At 51.4% G+C, this 18239-nt stretch overlaps 1 protein-coding gene across 6 annotated transcripts in view; it reads right to left on the minus strand.

The window, feature by feature from the left end:
* The window catches only part of SEPTIN9 (septin 9), a 165065-nt gene that overhangs the window by 121067 nt on the left and 25759 nt on the right, over positions 1 to 18239 (minus strand). For 2 of the 6 annotated variants that reach the window (XM_060135049.1, XM_060135048.1), the window contains exons 2-3: positions 11672 to 11810; positions 11271 to 11504 (exon numbers count right to left, since the gene is read on the minus strand). The exons of 3 other annotated variants lie outside the window; for them this stretch is intronic. In XM_060135049.1, the coding sequence (XP_059991032.1) occupies positions 11271 to 11289 (19 nt within the window). In that variant the 5' untranslated portion in view covers positions 11290 to 11504; positions 11672 to 11810. The remainder of the gene's footprint in view (positions 1 to 11270; positions 11505 to 11671; positions 11811 to 18239) is intronic. One more of the 6 variants, XM_060135050.1, reaches the window with a different exon arrangement.

The following is an 18239-nucleotide window of genomic DNA, read 5'->3' on the forward strand; positions in this document are numbered from 1 at the left end:
CCTCTATGATTAGAGTTGCCTCAAGCCTCCAAGCGCAGGGGTGCGTGTCTGTTCATACATACGCATGACTCTCTTCACGTGCTTACCCAGAACCCGTCCGACATGGCTCTGAATCATGATGTCGGGGCCAGGCGAGTGGGCCACAGGGCTGAGGCTCCATTTCCATAGGAACCAGGTGAAGCGAGCTTTTGGTCGGCACAGGAAGCCAAAGAGAAAGAGCAGGGGAGAAAGGGTGGTAGGCTCGAGCCCAGCCTGGTCCCCTGCCCTAAAGACAAAGCAGAGTGCGTGGAGCCTGATGGTGGAGGGCCCTTGTCACAGACATAGTCTCAGTAATATTACACTTTGCAACTCAAGTTCTCATAAAATAACAGACGCCTGGCATTGGCAAGAACCTGAGGTCCCTTGTACTGCAATCCTGAACAATCTCCATACAGTCCCTGTTTGAATACTTCGAGGCATGGGGAACTCACTACTTTGCAGAAGAGCTCGCTCGTCTGTCAGAAAGTGAAACTTGCAAGAAAAACTCCTCTTTAGGTAATGAGTCAAACTCCACTTTCTGTTACCTTCCAAGTATCTGGTTATGGTTTTGTATTTTGGAGGAACTCAAAATAAGCCCTCTCTTTCTTCTACGTGACAACTCTCCAACTATTTGGAGACAGTGACTGTAGCTCTCCTCTTTTCTGCGTCTCCTGTGCAGGCAACCACCAGTCCCCTTCCAGTCCCCTTCTCTGACCCGTCTCAAGCCCTCTCGCCATGCAGGCCCCTCTCCTGGGGCCCTCACTTGTCCATCCACATCCTCCTTCAGGACTGAGCCCTGGAGACGCCCCTCTGTAGGCAGGCCCTGCTGCAGGATGAACTGTGCTCCCCCGAAGATATGTTGGAACCCTACTGCCTGGAACCTGTGAACATGACCGTATTTGGAAATCAGGTCTTTGCAGATGTAATCAAGATAAGGGCACCCCGAGTTAGGGTGGGGCCCTAAATCCAGTACCTGGTCTCTTTATAAGAGAAAGGAGCGGGTGATTTGGACCCAGAGACACATAGGGGAGAAGGCCATGTGGTGGCAGAGGCAGAGACTATAGTGATGTGGCCCCGGGTCACGGAGCACCAGCAGCCCCCAGGAGCCAGGAAGAGGCATGGGAAGGATCCTCCCTCTGAGCCTCCAGAAGGAATCAACCCTGATTTTGGTTTTTTTGTTTTTTTTTTGGTTTTTTTTGCGGTACGCACGCTTCTCACTGTTGTGGCCTCTCCCGCTGCGGAGCACAGGCTCTGGACGCGCAGGCTCAGCGGCCATGGCTCACGGGCCCAGCCGCTCCACGGCATGTGGGATCCTCCCGGACCGGGGCACGGACCTGCGTCCCCTGCATCGGCAGGCGGACTCTCAACCACTGCGCCACCAGGGAAGCCCTGATTTCGGCTTTTTGAGTCCCTGGATTGTGGTCATTTGTTACGGCAGCCACAGTACCGATCCAGGGCCTGAGCAAGGGTGGCCCAGTTGGCACCGTGTCCCGCGCCCCTCAACCCCTGCAGCCAAAGTCTTCATCCGTCATCTTGTCTCACTGGCAAGATCAAGCGGCCATTCACCCCGAGTTCCGGTCAGCAAGTATCCGTGGATTTTCCCACACCCCCAGTAAAGGCAGCCCAGCCGCTCACCGAGCACCAGCTGTCAGGGGTCTCCCGCCATCCTGGTGCCCCTCATCCGGCTCACTCTGGGCAGCCCAGTGCCCTTCCTGCACCCCATCTCATCCTGGGGCCCCGGGGTAGGCCCGGAACCTGCATTTTAGCAGGTTTCCCGGGTGACTTCATCAGCCAGCTTGGGGGGCTCTGGACCAGGTGATCTTGGCCCAGGACCCCAGGACAAGGGCCGACCTGGAGTGTGGACCCTCCCGACCTTGAGAGACTCCCTGGGGCACAGGTGGGTCTCCTGAACCCCCCAGAGCTGGGGCACGCAACGCCAGGACAAGCTCTCAACTGCACCGGACACTTCTGGCAAAATCTCCTCTTCTGAACATAAACTGTCCCCACCCACCCCACTTTCTGTTCCTTTGAATGAATAGCAACAAAAAAACATGATTTTGTGCCAAAGGTGGGGCTGAAGTTTCCCAGAGTCCAGTTTCCTGTCAGGCCTAGGTACAACCCGCAGGAGCGCTCCGTGTGTGTGTGTGTGTGTGTGTGTGTGTGTGTGTGTGTGTGTGTGTGAGTCTGTGTGAGTGCACGTGTGTGTGTGTGTATGTGTGTGTCCCCCTCCCCATGCAGCCTGGGGAAGGGTGGAGAAGCTCACGGAAATTCTTTCTGGTGTCAGGAAGATGGAAAAACGGAAAATGGGCACATACGTGTGCGCACACGCACACGCACACACACACACACACCCCCAGAGGGAAGGCCTTCCTTTCCTTTCGCCTCGAAGGATCTCTGGGCTTGGGAAACAGGACCGGACGTCAGGAATTTGAAGATCTGTCTTGAGCATCCCGGCAACCTCCATCGGTCCTTCTAGGGGTGGAAGGCGTTTCTCCAGTTTCTGCTGCGTCTCCTGTTCCCACCCCACCCTGTTTCCTCCTCCGGGTTCCTTCCATCCCTGGGCCGCCTGCTCTGACCGTCACCCTTGCACTTGGCTGTGAACCATTTCCTCTGCACCACGCGCATGCGCACAGCGCTGGGGGGAGCAGAGAGGGAGGCTTTCTCTGCCGAGCGGAGGAAGGGGCTTCTCTTCCTGGTCCCGGGCCTTGTTCGGCCTCTGGCACAACTGCCACGGAGTTAGCAGCCAGCAGGCCCCTTCCCGTGGACCAGCTCTATCCCCCGCTCCCAGTGCCCCCGCACCTAGCCAACACTGGGACATCTGGTCCAAGCGCACTTCCTGTACGCCAGCTCCAACCTGCACATCACCTCCGGAAGTTTCTCAGCCACCCAGTAAACTGTTGCTAGAGACCAACTCCATCCACACCCTCCCGCAAGAGCTTTTTTGCCACCAGCAGGCCGCAGGTGTCTGTGGCAGCCACAGACCCTCCAACAAGGCCTGAGCCCAAGGTGAAGCAAGGCGGGGATGACACCCCGAGCTCCTCATTTCTCCTCATGTACCTTCCCTCAGCCCCGGAGGGAGTAGCTGCTTCTTTTGTGTGTGCAGTAAAATACCCATAACATAAAAGGTACCATTTAAACAATTGTCAGCTGTACATTCCAGTGGCATTAATACATTCACATTGTTGTGCAACCATCACCGCCATCCGTCTCCAGAACTTTGTCATCTTACCAGCTGAAGCTCTGTCCCCATTAAACACGAACCCCCCGCCTTCCCGTTCCCCCAGCCCCGGTGACCACTGTCACGTGCATCTGCTCTGGATCCTGCTCTCCGTTCTTTTGGGTATATAACTAGAAGGGGAATCGCTGGATCATGTGGTAATTCTACGTTTAATTTTCTGAGGAACCACCAAACTGTTTTCCATAGAGGCTGCAACATTCGACATTCCCACCAGCAGCACCCAAGGTTTCCAATTTTGCCACATTCTCCCCAGCACGGGTTACTTTCTGGGTTTGTTTTTGTTTTTATATAACAGCCATTCTAATGAGTGTGAGGCGCTATCTCATTGCAGTTTTGATTTGCGTTTCCCTAATGATTAGTGATGTCGAGCATCTTCCCATGTGCCTGTTGCATCTGTATGTCTTCTTTGGAGAAATGTCTGTTGAGGCTCTTTGTCACTTTTTGAATTGGGTTGTTTGGTTTTTTGTAATTGAGTTGTAGAAGTTTTTAATATATTCTGGATATGAATTTCTTATCAGATATATGATTTGCAAATATTTTCTCCCATTCTGTGGGTTGCCTTTGCATTCTGTTGATAGCCATCCTTGAGTCACAGAAGTTTTTAATTTTGATGAAGCTCAATTTACCTATTTTTTATTTTGTTACCTGTGCTTTTCAGTGTCTTATACAAGAAATCACTGCCAGGGACTTCCCTCGTGGCGCAGTGGTGAAGAATCCACCTGCCAATGCAGGGGACACGGGTTCGAGCCCTGGTCTGGGAAGATCCCACATGCCGCGGAGCAGCTAAGCCCGTGCACCACAACTACGGACCCTGCGCTCTAGAGCCTGCAAGCCACAACTACTGAGCCCACGAGCCACAACTACTGAGCCTGCGTGCCACAACTACTGAAGCCCACGTGCCTAGAGCCCGCGCTCCACAACAAGAGAAGCCACCGCAATGGGAAGCCCCTGCACCGCAACGAAGAATAGCCCCCGCTCACCGCAACTAGAGAAAGCCCGTGCGTAGCAACAAAGACTCAACGCAGCCAAAAATAAATAATAAAGAAAGAAAGAAAAAGAGAAAAGAAAAAAAGAAGTCACTGCCAAATGCAACGTTCCAAAGCTTTCCCCTACGGTTTCTTCTAAAGTAGTTATTTCTCGTCTTTGCTGTTTCTATGTTCCTCAGAGTCCTCTTTCACCCTTGCAGTAAACACTTTTTACCAGTTAATAATTCGTTATACTTCACTTTGCTGTTCAAATTACTGGTGTGGTTTCTGTTTCCTGCCTGGGCCCCGACTGATACACCAAGTAAGTAGAAGGAAGGAAGTAATGAAGATAAGAGCAGAAATCAAGGAAATGGAAAATAGAAGCAAAATAAAGCCCAAAGTTGGTCCTTTAAAAAGATCTACAGATCAACAAACTCATAGCAAGACTGATAAGAGAGAGAGGAAAAGAAATGAAGACTATAAATTACCAATCTTAGGAATGAAGGGTTCTCCCTAAGATCCCATGGATATTAAAATGATACTAAATATTATGAACTTTATATGAATAAGTTCAACAACTTACAAGAAACAGACAAATTCCTTCAAAGTACAACTTACCAAAATTGATACAAGAGGAAGTAAAAAACTTGAATGGCTCTCTCTCTCTATTAAATAAATATATATTTAAATTATATTTAATATATTTAATTAAATATTTATTTAATACATTTTTTATTTTGTCTGCGCTGTGCAGCTTGAGGGATCTTAGCTCACCTACCAGGGATCGAACCTGGGCCCTCAGCAGTGAAAACACTGAGTCCTCAACACTGGACCGCCAGGGAATTCCTTAACACATGTTTTTTAATTAATTTTGTAACTTAAAAAAACACTTTCCAAGAAGAAAACTCTAGGGAAACATGGCTTCCTCGGTGACTTCTATCAAACATTTAAGGAAGGAAATAACACCAATCTTATGCGAACTTTTACAGAAAATAGAGAGGAAGCAACACTTTGATCACCTTGAGGTCAAAAGAACCCTGACCAAGACAATAGCAAAACAAACTAACAGAAAATACCACACAATATCCCTCATGAATCTACACACACACACAAAATCCTTAACAAAAAAACTAGGCAAATCACATCCAGCAATATATAAAAAGGAAGCTCAATAGATAAATTGAGTTTCCTGGACTTATTTCTTGGTGTAATATTCAAAAGTCAATCATTGTGTGACTTCCCTGGCGGTCCAGGGGTTCAGACCCTGTGCTTCCACTGCAGGGGGCGCAGGTTCGATCACTGGTTGGGGAACTAGGATCCCTCATGCTGTGCGGCGCGGCCAAAAAAAAAAAAAAGTCAATCATTGTAATTCACCTTATTAATAGAATAAAGAAGAAAAGTGACCATTTCAATAGATACAGAAAAAGTATTTACAAAAGTCAACACCCATTCTTATGAAAAACTGGAAAATTAGGGATAGAAGGGAATCTCCTCAGTTTGACAAAAGGCATATATGGAAAACCTATATTTAACATGATACTTTCTGGCACAAGGCAAGGATGTCCATGTACCACTTCTATTCAACATTGTACTGGCAGTTCTAGCTTGTGAAATAAGGCATGAAAAATAAAGGCATCAAGATCAGAAAGAAAGAAGTCAAAGTGCCTATTTTCAGACAACGTGGTTGTTTACTTAGTAAATCATTAAACATCTACAAAACAAGTGCTAGACTAATAAATGAACTTGACAAGGTCACGGGATATAAGATTTATACACAAAAACCCACTGTATTTTTATATAATTTTTATATACTAGCAGCAAACAACTGAAAATGAAATTTAAAATATATATTCAATTTACAATAGCACCAAAAACAGTTAGAAATAAATTTAACTATTGACATGAAGATCTTTTCATTGAAAACTACAGAACAACATAATTCTGTAGAGATTAGAGAAATACAAAAAAAAAAAAACTTAAAAAATGGAGACATACCATGTTTATAAGACTAGAAGACTCAATGTTATTAAAATGCCAATTATCCCTAAATTGACCTATAGATTCAATGCAGTCTCAATCAAAATTCACATAGCATTTTTGTAGAAGGTGATACTCTACTTCTAAAATTTATAAGAAAATTCAAAGAACCAAGAATACCCAAAGCGATGTTTTGGATACATTAGGAGATCTTATTTCAAAGCGTATTATAAAGCCACATTAATCAAGTTAGTGTGGTACTGGCAAAAGAACAGACAAAATACTAATAAAACACAAGAGTCCTGAAATAGAAGCACATATACAAAATTAACTGATTTTCAACAACGGTGCCAAGGCAATTTAATGGGGTAAGAATGTCTTTTCAATAAATGGTTCTAGAACAACTGAATGTCCATACAGATAAAACAACAACAAAATAGACCTTACCCCCTACATCATACCATACAGAAAAATTAATTCAAGGTGGTTTCTAAACCCAACATAAAAGCTCTAACTGTAAAACTTCTAGAAGAAATCATTGAAAATATCTCTGCCACTTGGAGGTAGGCGAAGCTTTCTTACAAAGAACACAAAAACTGGTAACCACAAAGAAAGAACTTTGTTAAATTAAACTTAGTCAAAATTAAATTACAAACTTTGGCTCACCAAAAGCTATATCATTAAGAAAAGAGTAGGCAAGCCACAGACTGGGAAAAAATATTTGCAATTCATGTATCTAACAAAAGACCAGTATCCAGAAAGAATAAGTCAAACAACCCAATTTTAAAATGGGCAACAGGGGGCTTCCCCGGTGGTGCAGTGGTTAAGAATCCACCTGCTAGTGCAGGGGACACAGGTTCAAGCCCTGGTCTGGGAGGATCCCACATGCCGCAGAGCAGCTAAGACCGTGCGCCACAACTACTGAGCCTGCGCTTTAGAGCCCACGAGCCACAACTACTGAAGCCCGTACGCCTAGAGCCCGTGCTCCGCAACAAGAGAAGCCACCGCAGTGAGAAGCCCGTGCACGGCAACGAAGAGTAGCCCCCGCTCACCGCAACTAGAGAAAGCCCACGCGCAGCGACGAAGACCCCACGCAGCCATAAACTAATTAATTAATTAATTTTTTTAAAGGAATAAGATTGTCAGAGCTGCAAGGGATTTTTAAAAAAATAAAATAAAATAAAATGGGCAACAGATTTGAAAAGACATTTCACAAAGGAAAACATACGGAAAGCCAATAAGAACATGAAAATGTGCTCAACAGCATGGGTCATCGGACAAATGCAAATCGAAGCCAGAATGAGATCGCCACACACCCACCAGAGTGACGACGTTATGAAAGAGACAGCACCGAACGCTGGTGGGGACGCGGGGCACCCAGAACGCTCAGACGCTGCTGGTGGGAGTATCTGATACAGTTGCTTGGAGAAAAGAGCTAGCGTTTTCCTACAAATCTAAACAGATACCTATCCTCTGGCTCGACAATTCTACTCCTTGGTATCTACACAAGAGAAATGGAAGCATATGTCCACAAAACCTTGTATAAGAATCTTTATTCAGGAGACCCCCAAAATGGAAACAGCCAGGGGCCCATGAACAGAAGAGCTAAAACAAAAAAATCCAGAGAAAGTTCATGCAGTGAACACTATACAGCAATCACGGAACAACTACTGTTACCTGGGGCAACATGGGTACATCTGAAAAATATATACGTGGTCAAACTGGCAAAATGCATTTATAGTAGAAAAAAATCAGAAATTTGGTTGCTCCCAGGGCAGCAGAGGCAGACGCCGATCGGGAAAGGGCATGCAGGGGTGATCGTGATGTTCTACACTCTGATAGGAGCCGGGATACAGAGAGCGGTACCCTTAAGATCTGTGCGTTTCAGGGTACATACATCTTACCTCAAAGAAAGAAAAAGAACCATAAACAAACACTGGCCTCTGGTTAGTGAGAAGCAAGCTGAAGTGTTTACAGGGTAACGTGGACTGACGCCAGCAACTGATTTTGAAACTCATGCAAAAATACCACACGGAGTGCTGGTGGCTAGAGGGAGGGGAGTGTGAGGACGCAGAGAGCAGAATGTGCCCTGCAGAATCAAGGTGGTGGCTGTGGGAGTGTTCACACCATGATCTTTCCTGCGTGTTTGAAAGTTTTCATAGTAAAAATTTGGGAAATTTTAAGAGACTGAGATATATCAACCAGAAATAGGGAAGAAAGAAGAGGTGGCAGGAGACCCCTCGCCGAAGCCCAGAGCTCTCAAACCTCGCTTTCTTGGCCCGGTTTAGGACCACCCCGGGCGAGGTCTGCAGAGCTCCAGCCCCGGTGCCAGGGGAGGTGCTGTCCTCACCTATTTCCCGTGCTCCCCACCTGTCACTTCCGTCGCTGCAGCAGACGCAGTGAGTGGAAATAACACCTGGGCAGCCTCTTCTCACAAATTCAGCGAAAATGAAAACCCAGCAGGCGCTGGGCTCTTGAGGGCCTGCACCGCCACCTCCTGGAAGAAAGGCTTCCTGCACCTGAATTCCTGCCCCTTTTTGGGGTTCGGCTTCACTGCGGTCCCCTCGCTCCCTTCCAAGGCTCAGCCAGGCCCCAACTGCAGTACATCCGCGGGTGAGATGCCTGGAGGATGCACGTCTCCAGAACCCGGGCCCCTCTGTCCACACCTCCTCAGACGGATGCAGGCTCCCCTTCCGCTCCCAGCTGCTCTCTACAAGCTGGAGGGTGGCGAGGGCTACGGGGCATTCCTGGAGGTACGCACCCCCCCCAACACACGTCACAGAGGCACAGCCCAAGACCACCCTCTCCAGGTGGGGAACAAGCCCCCAGCCCGCAATCACCCCCAGCCCCTTCCCTCTCTCTCGGACACGGCGACATCAGGATTAGGACACTCTAAAGACCTTGAACTTGGAAAAACATTGAAAACAGTCATTCTAAAGCTATAGTTCTTTAGTTATTATCAGATAACAATATACCGACATGTCCCAGGGCGGGCATGGCTGAGGGCCCTGCATCCTTGGATGGAATACGCCACCTGGAGAAGGAACCTGGGCCCCGGGGGAGGGACAAGCCGGCCAGAGCTGAGCTGGGCAGATGGTGGGGGGCAAAGTCCAGACTGAGGGCTGCCCATTGTGGACGTCAGGGAAAACAGGGCCAGAGAAGGACGCGGGCCTGAGCAGAGCCATGGAAAGGGAGGCCTCGGGCCGTGCACTGAGCCCCTGTGCTGACAGTCACACCTGTACTGCCCCCACCAGATGCCCCGCAGGTGGTTGAGGTCTTGCTCTCTGAGTAGCAAGCAGGGCTCTTGGGGCTTTGACCAAAACGTCCCCTCTGTGGGCTGGGGTGTCCTGTCAGGGAAGCCCTTGAATCTCCTTTGTCCCCAAGCCCCCCCCCAGCCTTCTCCAGGTGAGCAGAAACAGTGCCAGGAAAGGCCAGAGGGAGAATCCAGGACAGGCTGCCCAAGGGCCAACTTCAAGATGCCCCGGAAACGGGAGCGGAGAAGCAGCATCTCAGGCCACTCCGGCAGGAGGGGAGGGTCGGCGCCCTGACGCATGAGCCACATCATGGTCACACGTCCCCAGAAGCACCTCTTCTCTGACACCCGAGCCCTGGGGGCTGCAGCCAGCAGAGCAGGCCAGGCTCCCTGGGCAGCTCCTTCCTGCTGCACCAGCTCTGGATGCAGGACAGGGCCAGGCTCTGTGCGGAGGGGCTGCAGGCTCGAGGGAGCGCCAGAGCAGAGAGGCACACACGGGCACTCTAACGGTGCGCGCGTCCTGAACTTCCCTGCACCTGCCTCCCTGGGTGGCAAGGGACACGGAGGGGACACGGTGGGCCCCGGGGGAGCAGCGGAGGGTCTGAAGGAGAAGAGGCAGGAGGTAGGGAGAGCAGCTGGGAGGGCCAGTCTGGGCCAGAGGAGAGGGTTGGCCCCAGAGGGGAGAGAAGGGATGCAGAGGCCAGCGAGTGGAGGAGGCACAAAGGGAGCCCCAGTGGGACCCGGGGCTGGGACAGAGCGGGAGGGGAGGAGCCGCAGCCCAAGGTCACAACAGGCTCAGCCCCCAGCCCTGCCTGCCTGGCCACCTCGCTTCTCCTGCCCCAGGAACCGGGCACCAGGCCAGAATCCCTGGGCCTCGGCTACTGCTCCATTATGGGAAGAGGCTCTGACTCACCCCAGCTCTGAGGGCCAGTGGGATGCCCTGGAAAACATTCTGTACTTCCAGGCCTCCCCCAGAGTCAGGGGCCCAGAGCCGGGGAGAAACCTGAGGCTCAGAGGGCCCAGTGGGATGGGACGGTGTCCTCAGACACACTGGCCGCTACCCCACCTGGGGGCATGAGCAGGCATGTGTGATATCCCTGCCAGCGAGTCAGGACCCAGGAGATACAAAGCGAGGAGGCCCGGAGTCATGCTTCCCCTGAGGCTGTCCGCTCCTCGGGTCACCTTCCCAGGACTCAGGCCACCCCACCCTCGGCCAAGCATGCACCAAACCACAGCCTCTGCGCTCAGAGGCCGCAAGCACTCCCTCCTAAAGATAGCAGCCCACGGGGCAGGACTGGGCAGGGCTGGGCCTCTTCAACCACCAGGGTCCACCCAGCAATCAGAGGTCCTCCCTCTCCAGCTGCATAGAGTGACGGTGATGGCCACCCCTCCAGGTCCCCGTGCTTCTCCTCCCTGCCTGCCAGAGGCGAGTCTCAGCGGCCACGGGGCACTCAGGTCCTGCCACTTTCTCCACCCAGAACACTGAGGAGAGAAACGAACTCTCGCCAGGGCCTCCGAGGCCTGGCAGGACCCGGCCCCACCTACCTTGCTGGTCTCAGACTTGCCCCTCTCCTCCAACAATGCAGTCCAGCCACTCGCACCTCCGTGATGTTCTAACCTCAGGGCCTTTGCACTTGCTGTTCCCTTTGCCTGAATGTCCTTCCTCTGGATCTTGACCTGTCAGGTCCTTCTGGACACGTAAGTTTCAGCTCAATGTCACCCCCTCAAGGAAGGTGTCCATTAATACACACCCACATACATCCACACACACACACACACACACACACACACACCCCTACCAACAATCACATCACATCACCTGTTCTTTGCTTCTTCATCTAAAGTCATCAATTGATGTGTTTATTGGTTAGCTGTCTGACATCTAGCTCAGACTGCCAGCCCCAAAGGAGCAGGGTACTGGCTCCTCACTGTAGGTCAAGAACCCAGGAGACGTCTCGGCTGCACGTAGTATGACCTCAATAAATATTTGCCAGATAATTGGGACAACAGGTGTCTGGTGGTCCTGTGAACAGCCACCCGGAGACATCAGGACCTGAGGTGAACGTAAAGCGGAGGACAGAGACAGAGGTCACTGATTGTTCACACTCGCTGGCGGGAGGGAGAATCGGGACCACGCAGAGGAACGGGCTCTGGGCGTGTGGGCTCCGGGCGTGTGGGCTCCTGCCACGTAGAGCTGGGCGGCTCTTCACACCCACCTACCTGCTCCGGCAGACAGGCCCAGCCCCAAAGCATTTTCAACTTTTCATAGAAAAGTTTCAGAGCTGGTGCCTCTTTGCTAATTTCCAAGGGGTGTGTTGCTTTGTTTATTCAGCTTTGCTCAAGTCAGTTTCCTCATTTGCTAAAAAAAAAAAAAACAAAAAAAACTTAACTACTGCACCACTTCCCTGGTGGCGCAGTAGTTAAGAATCCGCCTGCCAGTGCAGGGCACACGGGTTCGATCCCTGGTCCGGGAAGATCCCACGTGCCACGGAGCAACTAAGCCTGCGCGCCACAACTACTGAGCCCACGCGCAGCAACTACTGAAGCTCGTGCGCCTAGAGCCCGTGCTCCGCAACAAGAGAAGCCGCCGCAATGAGAAGCCCATGCACCACAACGAAGAGTAGCTCCCGCTGGCCACAACTAGAGAAAGCCGCATGCAGCAACAAAGACCCAACGCAGCCAAAAATAAATAAATACATACATACGTACATAGCTTTAAAAGAAAAGAAAGAAGAGGGAGGGAAGATCAGAAGATCTAAGGCAGGTCCCAAGCCCGCAGGCAGAGAGGGGTCTCCAGGAGCTGAAATCTGCCTTGCTATCTGTCCTGAGTTCATACGAGGCCTGGGGCCCCAAACAGTCTCCAAACATGAGCCTCTGGTTAAGAGGAAATCTCTCCAGTTTCTCCGTTGGGTCCCACCCCCACCCCGCACCCAGCCCAATGGGAGCAGAACTGACATGAGGGCGGTGAAGGCGGGACGGTGGTCCAGGGGACTTCGGGCAAGGCGGTTTAGGTGGTAGCTTCCGGACAGAGGTTTGTGCCCGGATGGGAAGGGAGACAATGGGGATGACCAGCTCCGAGCAGGAGGCAGACGGAGTCTAGGATCGCAGAAGCAAAGAGGGAGAATGGGGCTGGAGGAGGCTTCCTGAGATGCAGCATGGGGACAGACCAACAGACACTGACACACAGACAGTCAGTCTCACACACAGGCTGGGCACTGAAACCACTGAGAATAGGAGGCCCACCTGAGAGTGGACCCCAGGAGACCCCAGGCTGGCCTCCTCGTCAGTCCAGAAGGACACAGGCCTGGGCTGCCCGGGGCAGAGCACATGTCCAGCCATGCCCAGGGCCGGAGCTGAGGCTCCCTGGCCAGCCTGAGGGGATGGTCAAGGCCAGCCCAACCCAGGATTTCCCCACTTCCTGCCACCTCACCCAGTGAAGCCAGCCTGGGTGTGAAAAAAAAAAAAAAAATCAAGAGCCTTGGAGCCTAATCTCACACCATGTACAAAGTTAACTCAAAATGGATCAAAGGCCTAAATGCAAGAGCTAAAACTGTAAAACTCTTAGAAAGAAACACAGGGGGCAAGGCTTGTGACGTTGGGTGCGACGCTAAAAGCACAGGCACTAAAAGAAAAAGTAGATAAATTGAGCTTCATCAAAGTGCAAAACTTTTGTGCATCAAAGGAGACTCTCAGCAGAAGGAAAAGGAAACACACGGAATGGGAGAAAATATTTACAAATCGTATGTCTGATGAGGAATTAATATCCAGAACATGTTTTTAAAAACTTCTACAACTCAATCTCACACACACACAAAAAGCCAATTTAAAATCTGACAAAGGACTTGAATAGACATTTCTCCAAAGAAGAAAGGCACATGGGAAGATGCTCAGCCTCACTAATCATTAGAGAAATGCAAATCGGAACTGCAATGAGGTACCACCTCACACTTATTAGAATGGCTGTTACATATACATTTAAAAAAATAACGTGTACAGGAGGATGTGGAGAAATTAGAACCCATGGGCACTGCTGGTGGGAATGTAAAATGGTATCCACCTCACACTTATTAGAATGGCTGTTACATATATATTTAAAAAAATAACATGTGTTCAGGAGGATGTGGAGAAATTAGAACCCATGGGCACTGCTGGTGGGAACGTAAAATGGTATAGTTGCAGTGACAAGCAGTACGGTGGTTCCCCCCAAAATTAAACATAGAAGTACCATATGGTCCAGCAATTCTGCTTCTGGGTATATACCCAAAATATTTGAAAGCAAGGACTCAGGCAAATACCTATACATACATGTTTATGGCAGCAATTTTCATAATAGCCAAAAGGTGGAAACAACCCAAATGTCTACCCATAGATCAATAGAGAAACAAAATGTGGTCTATCGTATAATGGAATATTATTCTGCCTTAAACAGGAGGAGACTCTGACACCTGCTACAGCATGGAGGAACCATTAAGTCATTAAGTGAAATAAGTCAGTCACAAAAAAGACAAATTTGCATGATTCCACGTATATGAGGAAACTGGAATAGTCAAATTCATAGAGACAGAAAGCAGAAGGGTGTTTGCCAGGGTCAGGTCAGAGGGGGCAAAGAGGAGGTAGTGTTTAATGGAGTTTCACTTTGGGAAGATGAAAAAGTTCTGGAGATGGATGGATGGTTGCACAACTATGTGAACGCACTTCATGCCACTGAACTGTACACTTAAAAATTATAGAAAAGATACATTTTATACATTTTATATCATATGATATCGCTTATATGTGGAATCTAAAAAAATAGGACAAATGAACTTATTTACAAAACAGAAATAGAGTCACAGATGTAGAAAACAAACTTATGGTTACTGGGGGGAAATGGGGAAAAGGATAATTAGGAGGTTGGGATTGACATGTACACACTACTATACATAAAATAGATAACTAATAAGGACCTACTGTAGAGCACAGGGGACTCTACTCAGTACTCTATAATGGCCTATACGGGAAAAGAATCTAAAAAAGAGTGGATATGTGGATATGTATAACTGATTCACTTTGCTGTTCACCTGAAACTAATACAACCTTGTAAATCAACTATACGCCAATAAAATTTTTTTTAAAAGAGGTACATTTTATGTTGTGTACATTTTACCACGATTTTTTAAAAAAGAGTCCAGAGCCGCGGGCACCCCAAGTCCTTATAGTACAGAATGGCCGCGGTGACCACTCACAGGTGGCTCAGGACAGCCCCAATCTCACGCTATGATGTTATTGAAGGTTCTTCAATGCGTAACAGTGTGATTGTCATGCCATTCCTTAGTAGGACTTTACATAGAAATAAATCCTCTAATCAGGAAAAGTTTTGCACAGACCGATTTGGAGCTCAAAGAAAAAAAAATTACAAGGCACCAGGCGAAGGTGCCCTTATTGGGCAGGCAGACCCAGGTACCAAAGCCCTCCATCCTAGGCCCACTCTGTCCCCAGGGCCTGCCCCAGGCCTCACCCCCACCAGCAGGGAACGCAAGGCAACTCCAGCAGGACGGTGCCTGGAAAGGGGGTGGGCAGGCTTCTGCAGTTCTCATGGGGCTGAGCTTCCCACACCTCACCAGGGGTAGGGGACCCAGTGGCCAGAGTGGGGGATGGCAAGTGATCTTGGGACATGGAATCACCCTGTGCATCCAGGATGCATGGGGACTGGAGTGGGTTGAATGGTGCCCCGCCCCCCAAATTCAAGTTCACCTGGAATCTGTGCATGTGGACCTATTTGGAAGAAGGGTCTTGCAGATGTCATTAGGATAAGGTTCTAGAATTTTGGTCATCCTGGATTATCCGAGTGGGCCCTAAATCCAGGAACAAGTGTCCTTAGAAGAGAGAAGCACAGGGAGATTTGAGACACAGAAGAAGGCTGTGTGACAACAGAGGCAGAGACTGGAGAGAGGCATCCACCAGCCAAGGGGCGCCAGCTGCCGCCAGAAGCCAGGAGAGAGGCCTGGAAGGGATGCTCCCTCGGGGCCTCCCGAAGGAACCAAGCCTCGGACACCTTGAATCTGGACTTCTGGCCTCCAGAGCTGGGAGAGGATCAACTGCTGTCGTTGTAAGCTCCCCAAGCGGTGGTACTTGGTTACAGCAGCCCCAGGAAACCAAGGCCCTCGTCAGTCAGAGGTGGAAGAGGCAGAGGGCCAGGAGGGCCTCGGGCCAAGCTTCTCATCTTGGAGACGAGGAGAGTGAAGCCCTGGCAGAGAGGGTCCAGGAAGCTGATGACCGCAGCAGCTGTCCAGGCCAAGAGTATGAAATGCCCGGGACCCAGAGGCAAGAGGGTGCAGCAGAGTGAGGACTGAGGCACGCCTCCCACGGTGGGGGCTGTCCAGCTCCCTGCCCTCCCCATGACCGTGACACAGGACCCCCCCCCGCCCCCGAGCAGAGCAGAGTGCCAGCTCTCTCCTCCCGGGTGCAGGGCAGCCCGGCCCTGCCAGGCCCCCGCGCCAACCTTCCTGACCGAGCAGAGAAACGTCCACATTCTCTGCAGACAGCTCACCGCGTGGCCCTTCCCACCCTCCCCGAGGCCTAGCTGAGCTAAGTCACAGCCCCTCAGTGGAAAGTTCCCTTCCTGGAGAGTCTCCCTGCTGAAACACAAGCACTTGGAACAAGATAAAACTGCTTGATTTGTAAAAGCCACAAAGCCAGTCCAGAACAAGGAAAAAAGGCCGACCCTTGGCTGGAAGAAGCGGCCTGTGTCTCAGCGGCCAGTCACTGCTCCGTGACTCATCCCCGCCCCTCCGGCATCTTCCCAGGGCAAGGCCGCTGCCTCGAGAGGGCTGGAGGCTGCCTGACTGCAGAAGAGGACCCAGGGCCCACGTCCCAAACCAAGTGGGAGCTAGGTGCTCGCGAGAGACGGAGGAGGGAGAGCTGAGGTCTCCTGAGGCCGCCCGCACCTGCCCCAAGCCCCCTCCTCACCAGCCCCTCCTGGACAGCTGCTGGGCAGCGGCCCAGAGTCAGCCAGACACGCCTTAAATGCCAGCCCAGTGGGCCACGAGCAGTGACAGCTACTTCTGGAAACTGGCGGGTGGGGCGTCTGGCCAGACAGGCCCCCGTCCACACACACGCTCGGCATCGTGGCCCCCAGCCCCACAGCCGCCCGGTGCGGACTGAGGCAGCCACAACTGTCTTACGTTGTCACAGAGGGGCAGTGCCCTTGAGAAGCAGGCCCGCAGCCGGCGGGGTCCCCAGAACAGGCTCAGAAGCCCGCCGCTGGCTGTGGGGATGCGGCCTCAAGGCCGTGCTGATCCAACTCCCTCCCTTTACAGGTTGGGAAACTGAGCCCAGGGCTGCAGAGCGAGACTTGCCCAGGGACTGCTTAAGCTCTGAGTTACAAGTAAGACCAAGGTCAAGGTCTAACCAGGTCTGAGAAACATGGGGAGACAGCCTGGGGACTTCTCTCTTCTGGAACCAGTTTCTAACCGAGCTTTGAAAGAAGTATTTTTTAATGAAAATGCATCCAAATGAGGATTTCATAGAAAGTACCCATTTCTCCTCAGGCACATCCTGGGAGAAGGTCCCTACTTCACCCGTCGTCGTGCTGTCCTCGGCCGAGGGCGTGGTGCTCAACACTTATAAAGGCACAGAGCGGACTGTTTGTTCAGTTCATGAAAAGCTCCTCAAGTTCACTTAGCCCGGGAGGTTGCAAGACGTTGCCACCGCTTCTGATTCCCCCAAGGACCCCCTTCCAGCCTCCGTGCCCTGGCTCTCTGGTCCCCTGGTGGTCACGCAGCTGGGCCTCGGCTTGGTCATCTGTTAAATGAAGGCTGGGCCGGAGGCCCCTGGCAGCCAGGCCAATGGAGTAACCATCCTCCCTGGTCCCACAGCCTGCAGCCCTTGCCAGCCGGAGAGCAAGGCACCCTGGCTAGCGCCCCGTCCGCCCCAGCTGGCCCGCGTCACTGAGCTCAAACACACATGAGATGCGGTCCCACCAGCCGTGCCTTCCGCCAGTCTCCATGGCTGCCCCACCTCCTGTGGTCAGTCGCAGTGCCCGTTTGTGTGCCCTGCAGCACAGACGTGCGCGCGCACACACGTACCCCGCCGGCAGCTCCCCTGCCTGTGGCTGCCCCGTCAGCCCTGACGTCACACTGGGATCTGATCAGCCCCTGGAGCAGCAGGCAAGGGGCTATCTTCAGAGGAGACACTGACATGCGCCTTCCTTCCCTCTGGCCTCTTGGGGAGCCCCCCCTGCAACACACACAGTGGCAAACAACAGACCAAGCCAGTGGCACTTGGGGAGCAACATTCTTATCCTCACTTTGACCCAGGGGTCATCTTGGAGCACCTGAAGCCCAGAGGCTGATGCCCCAGGACGTCTCAGGCCAGCACCTGGCTTGAGGGGTGTGCCGTAGCAGCAGGCCCCATAATGAATGAGAATTATTCGTAATGATATCAGAGGCTGACACGGGACACCAAGCCCGAGAAAGAGGGGCTTCTAACCGGGGTGACTTAGGAGGGGCGGCCTCTTTTCTCTCCACTGCTTGGTTCTTGCCCCGATGGGTCTGAGCCTGCTCCAAAGTGACCCACTTGGCCTCGATCCCACACAGGGTGCGGGGACCGATCCAGGGACCTGCAAGGTCCCTCCAGCCCGAGGACCAGCCATCTGCCCTCACTCCTTGCCCCAACGTGACATTCTGATGTTCTGATCAGTGATTCTGCCCCAGAATCTGAGCAGAGCCCACAGCTCCGCTCTTCCCTTCCTAAATCAATCCCATCCAACCACGTGGACGATCATTGCTACCCCCTCTCTGTCCACGGT

Source organism: Lagenorhynchus albirostris, chromosome 20 (assembly GCF_949774975.1).
Source record: "Lagenorhynchus albirostris chromosome 20, mLagAlb1.1, whole genome shotgun sequence".
NCBI lineage: Eukaryota > Metazoa > Chordata > Mammalia > Artiodactyla > Delphinidae > Lagenorhynchus > Lagenorhynchus albirostris.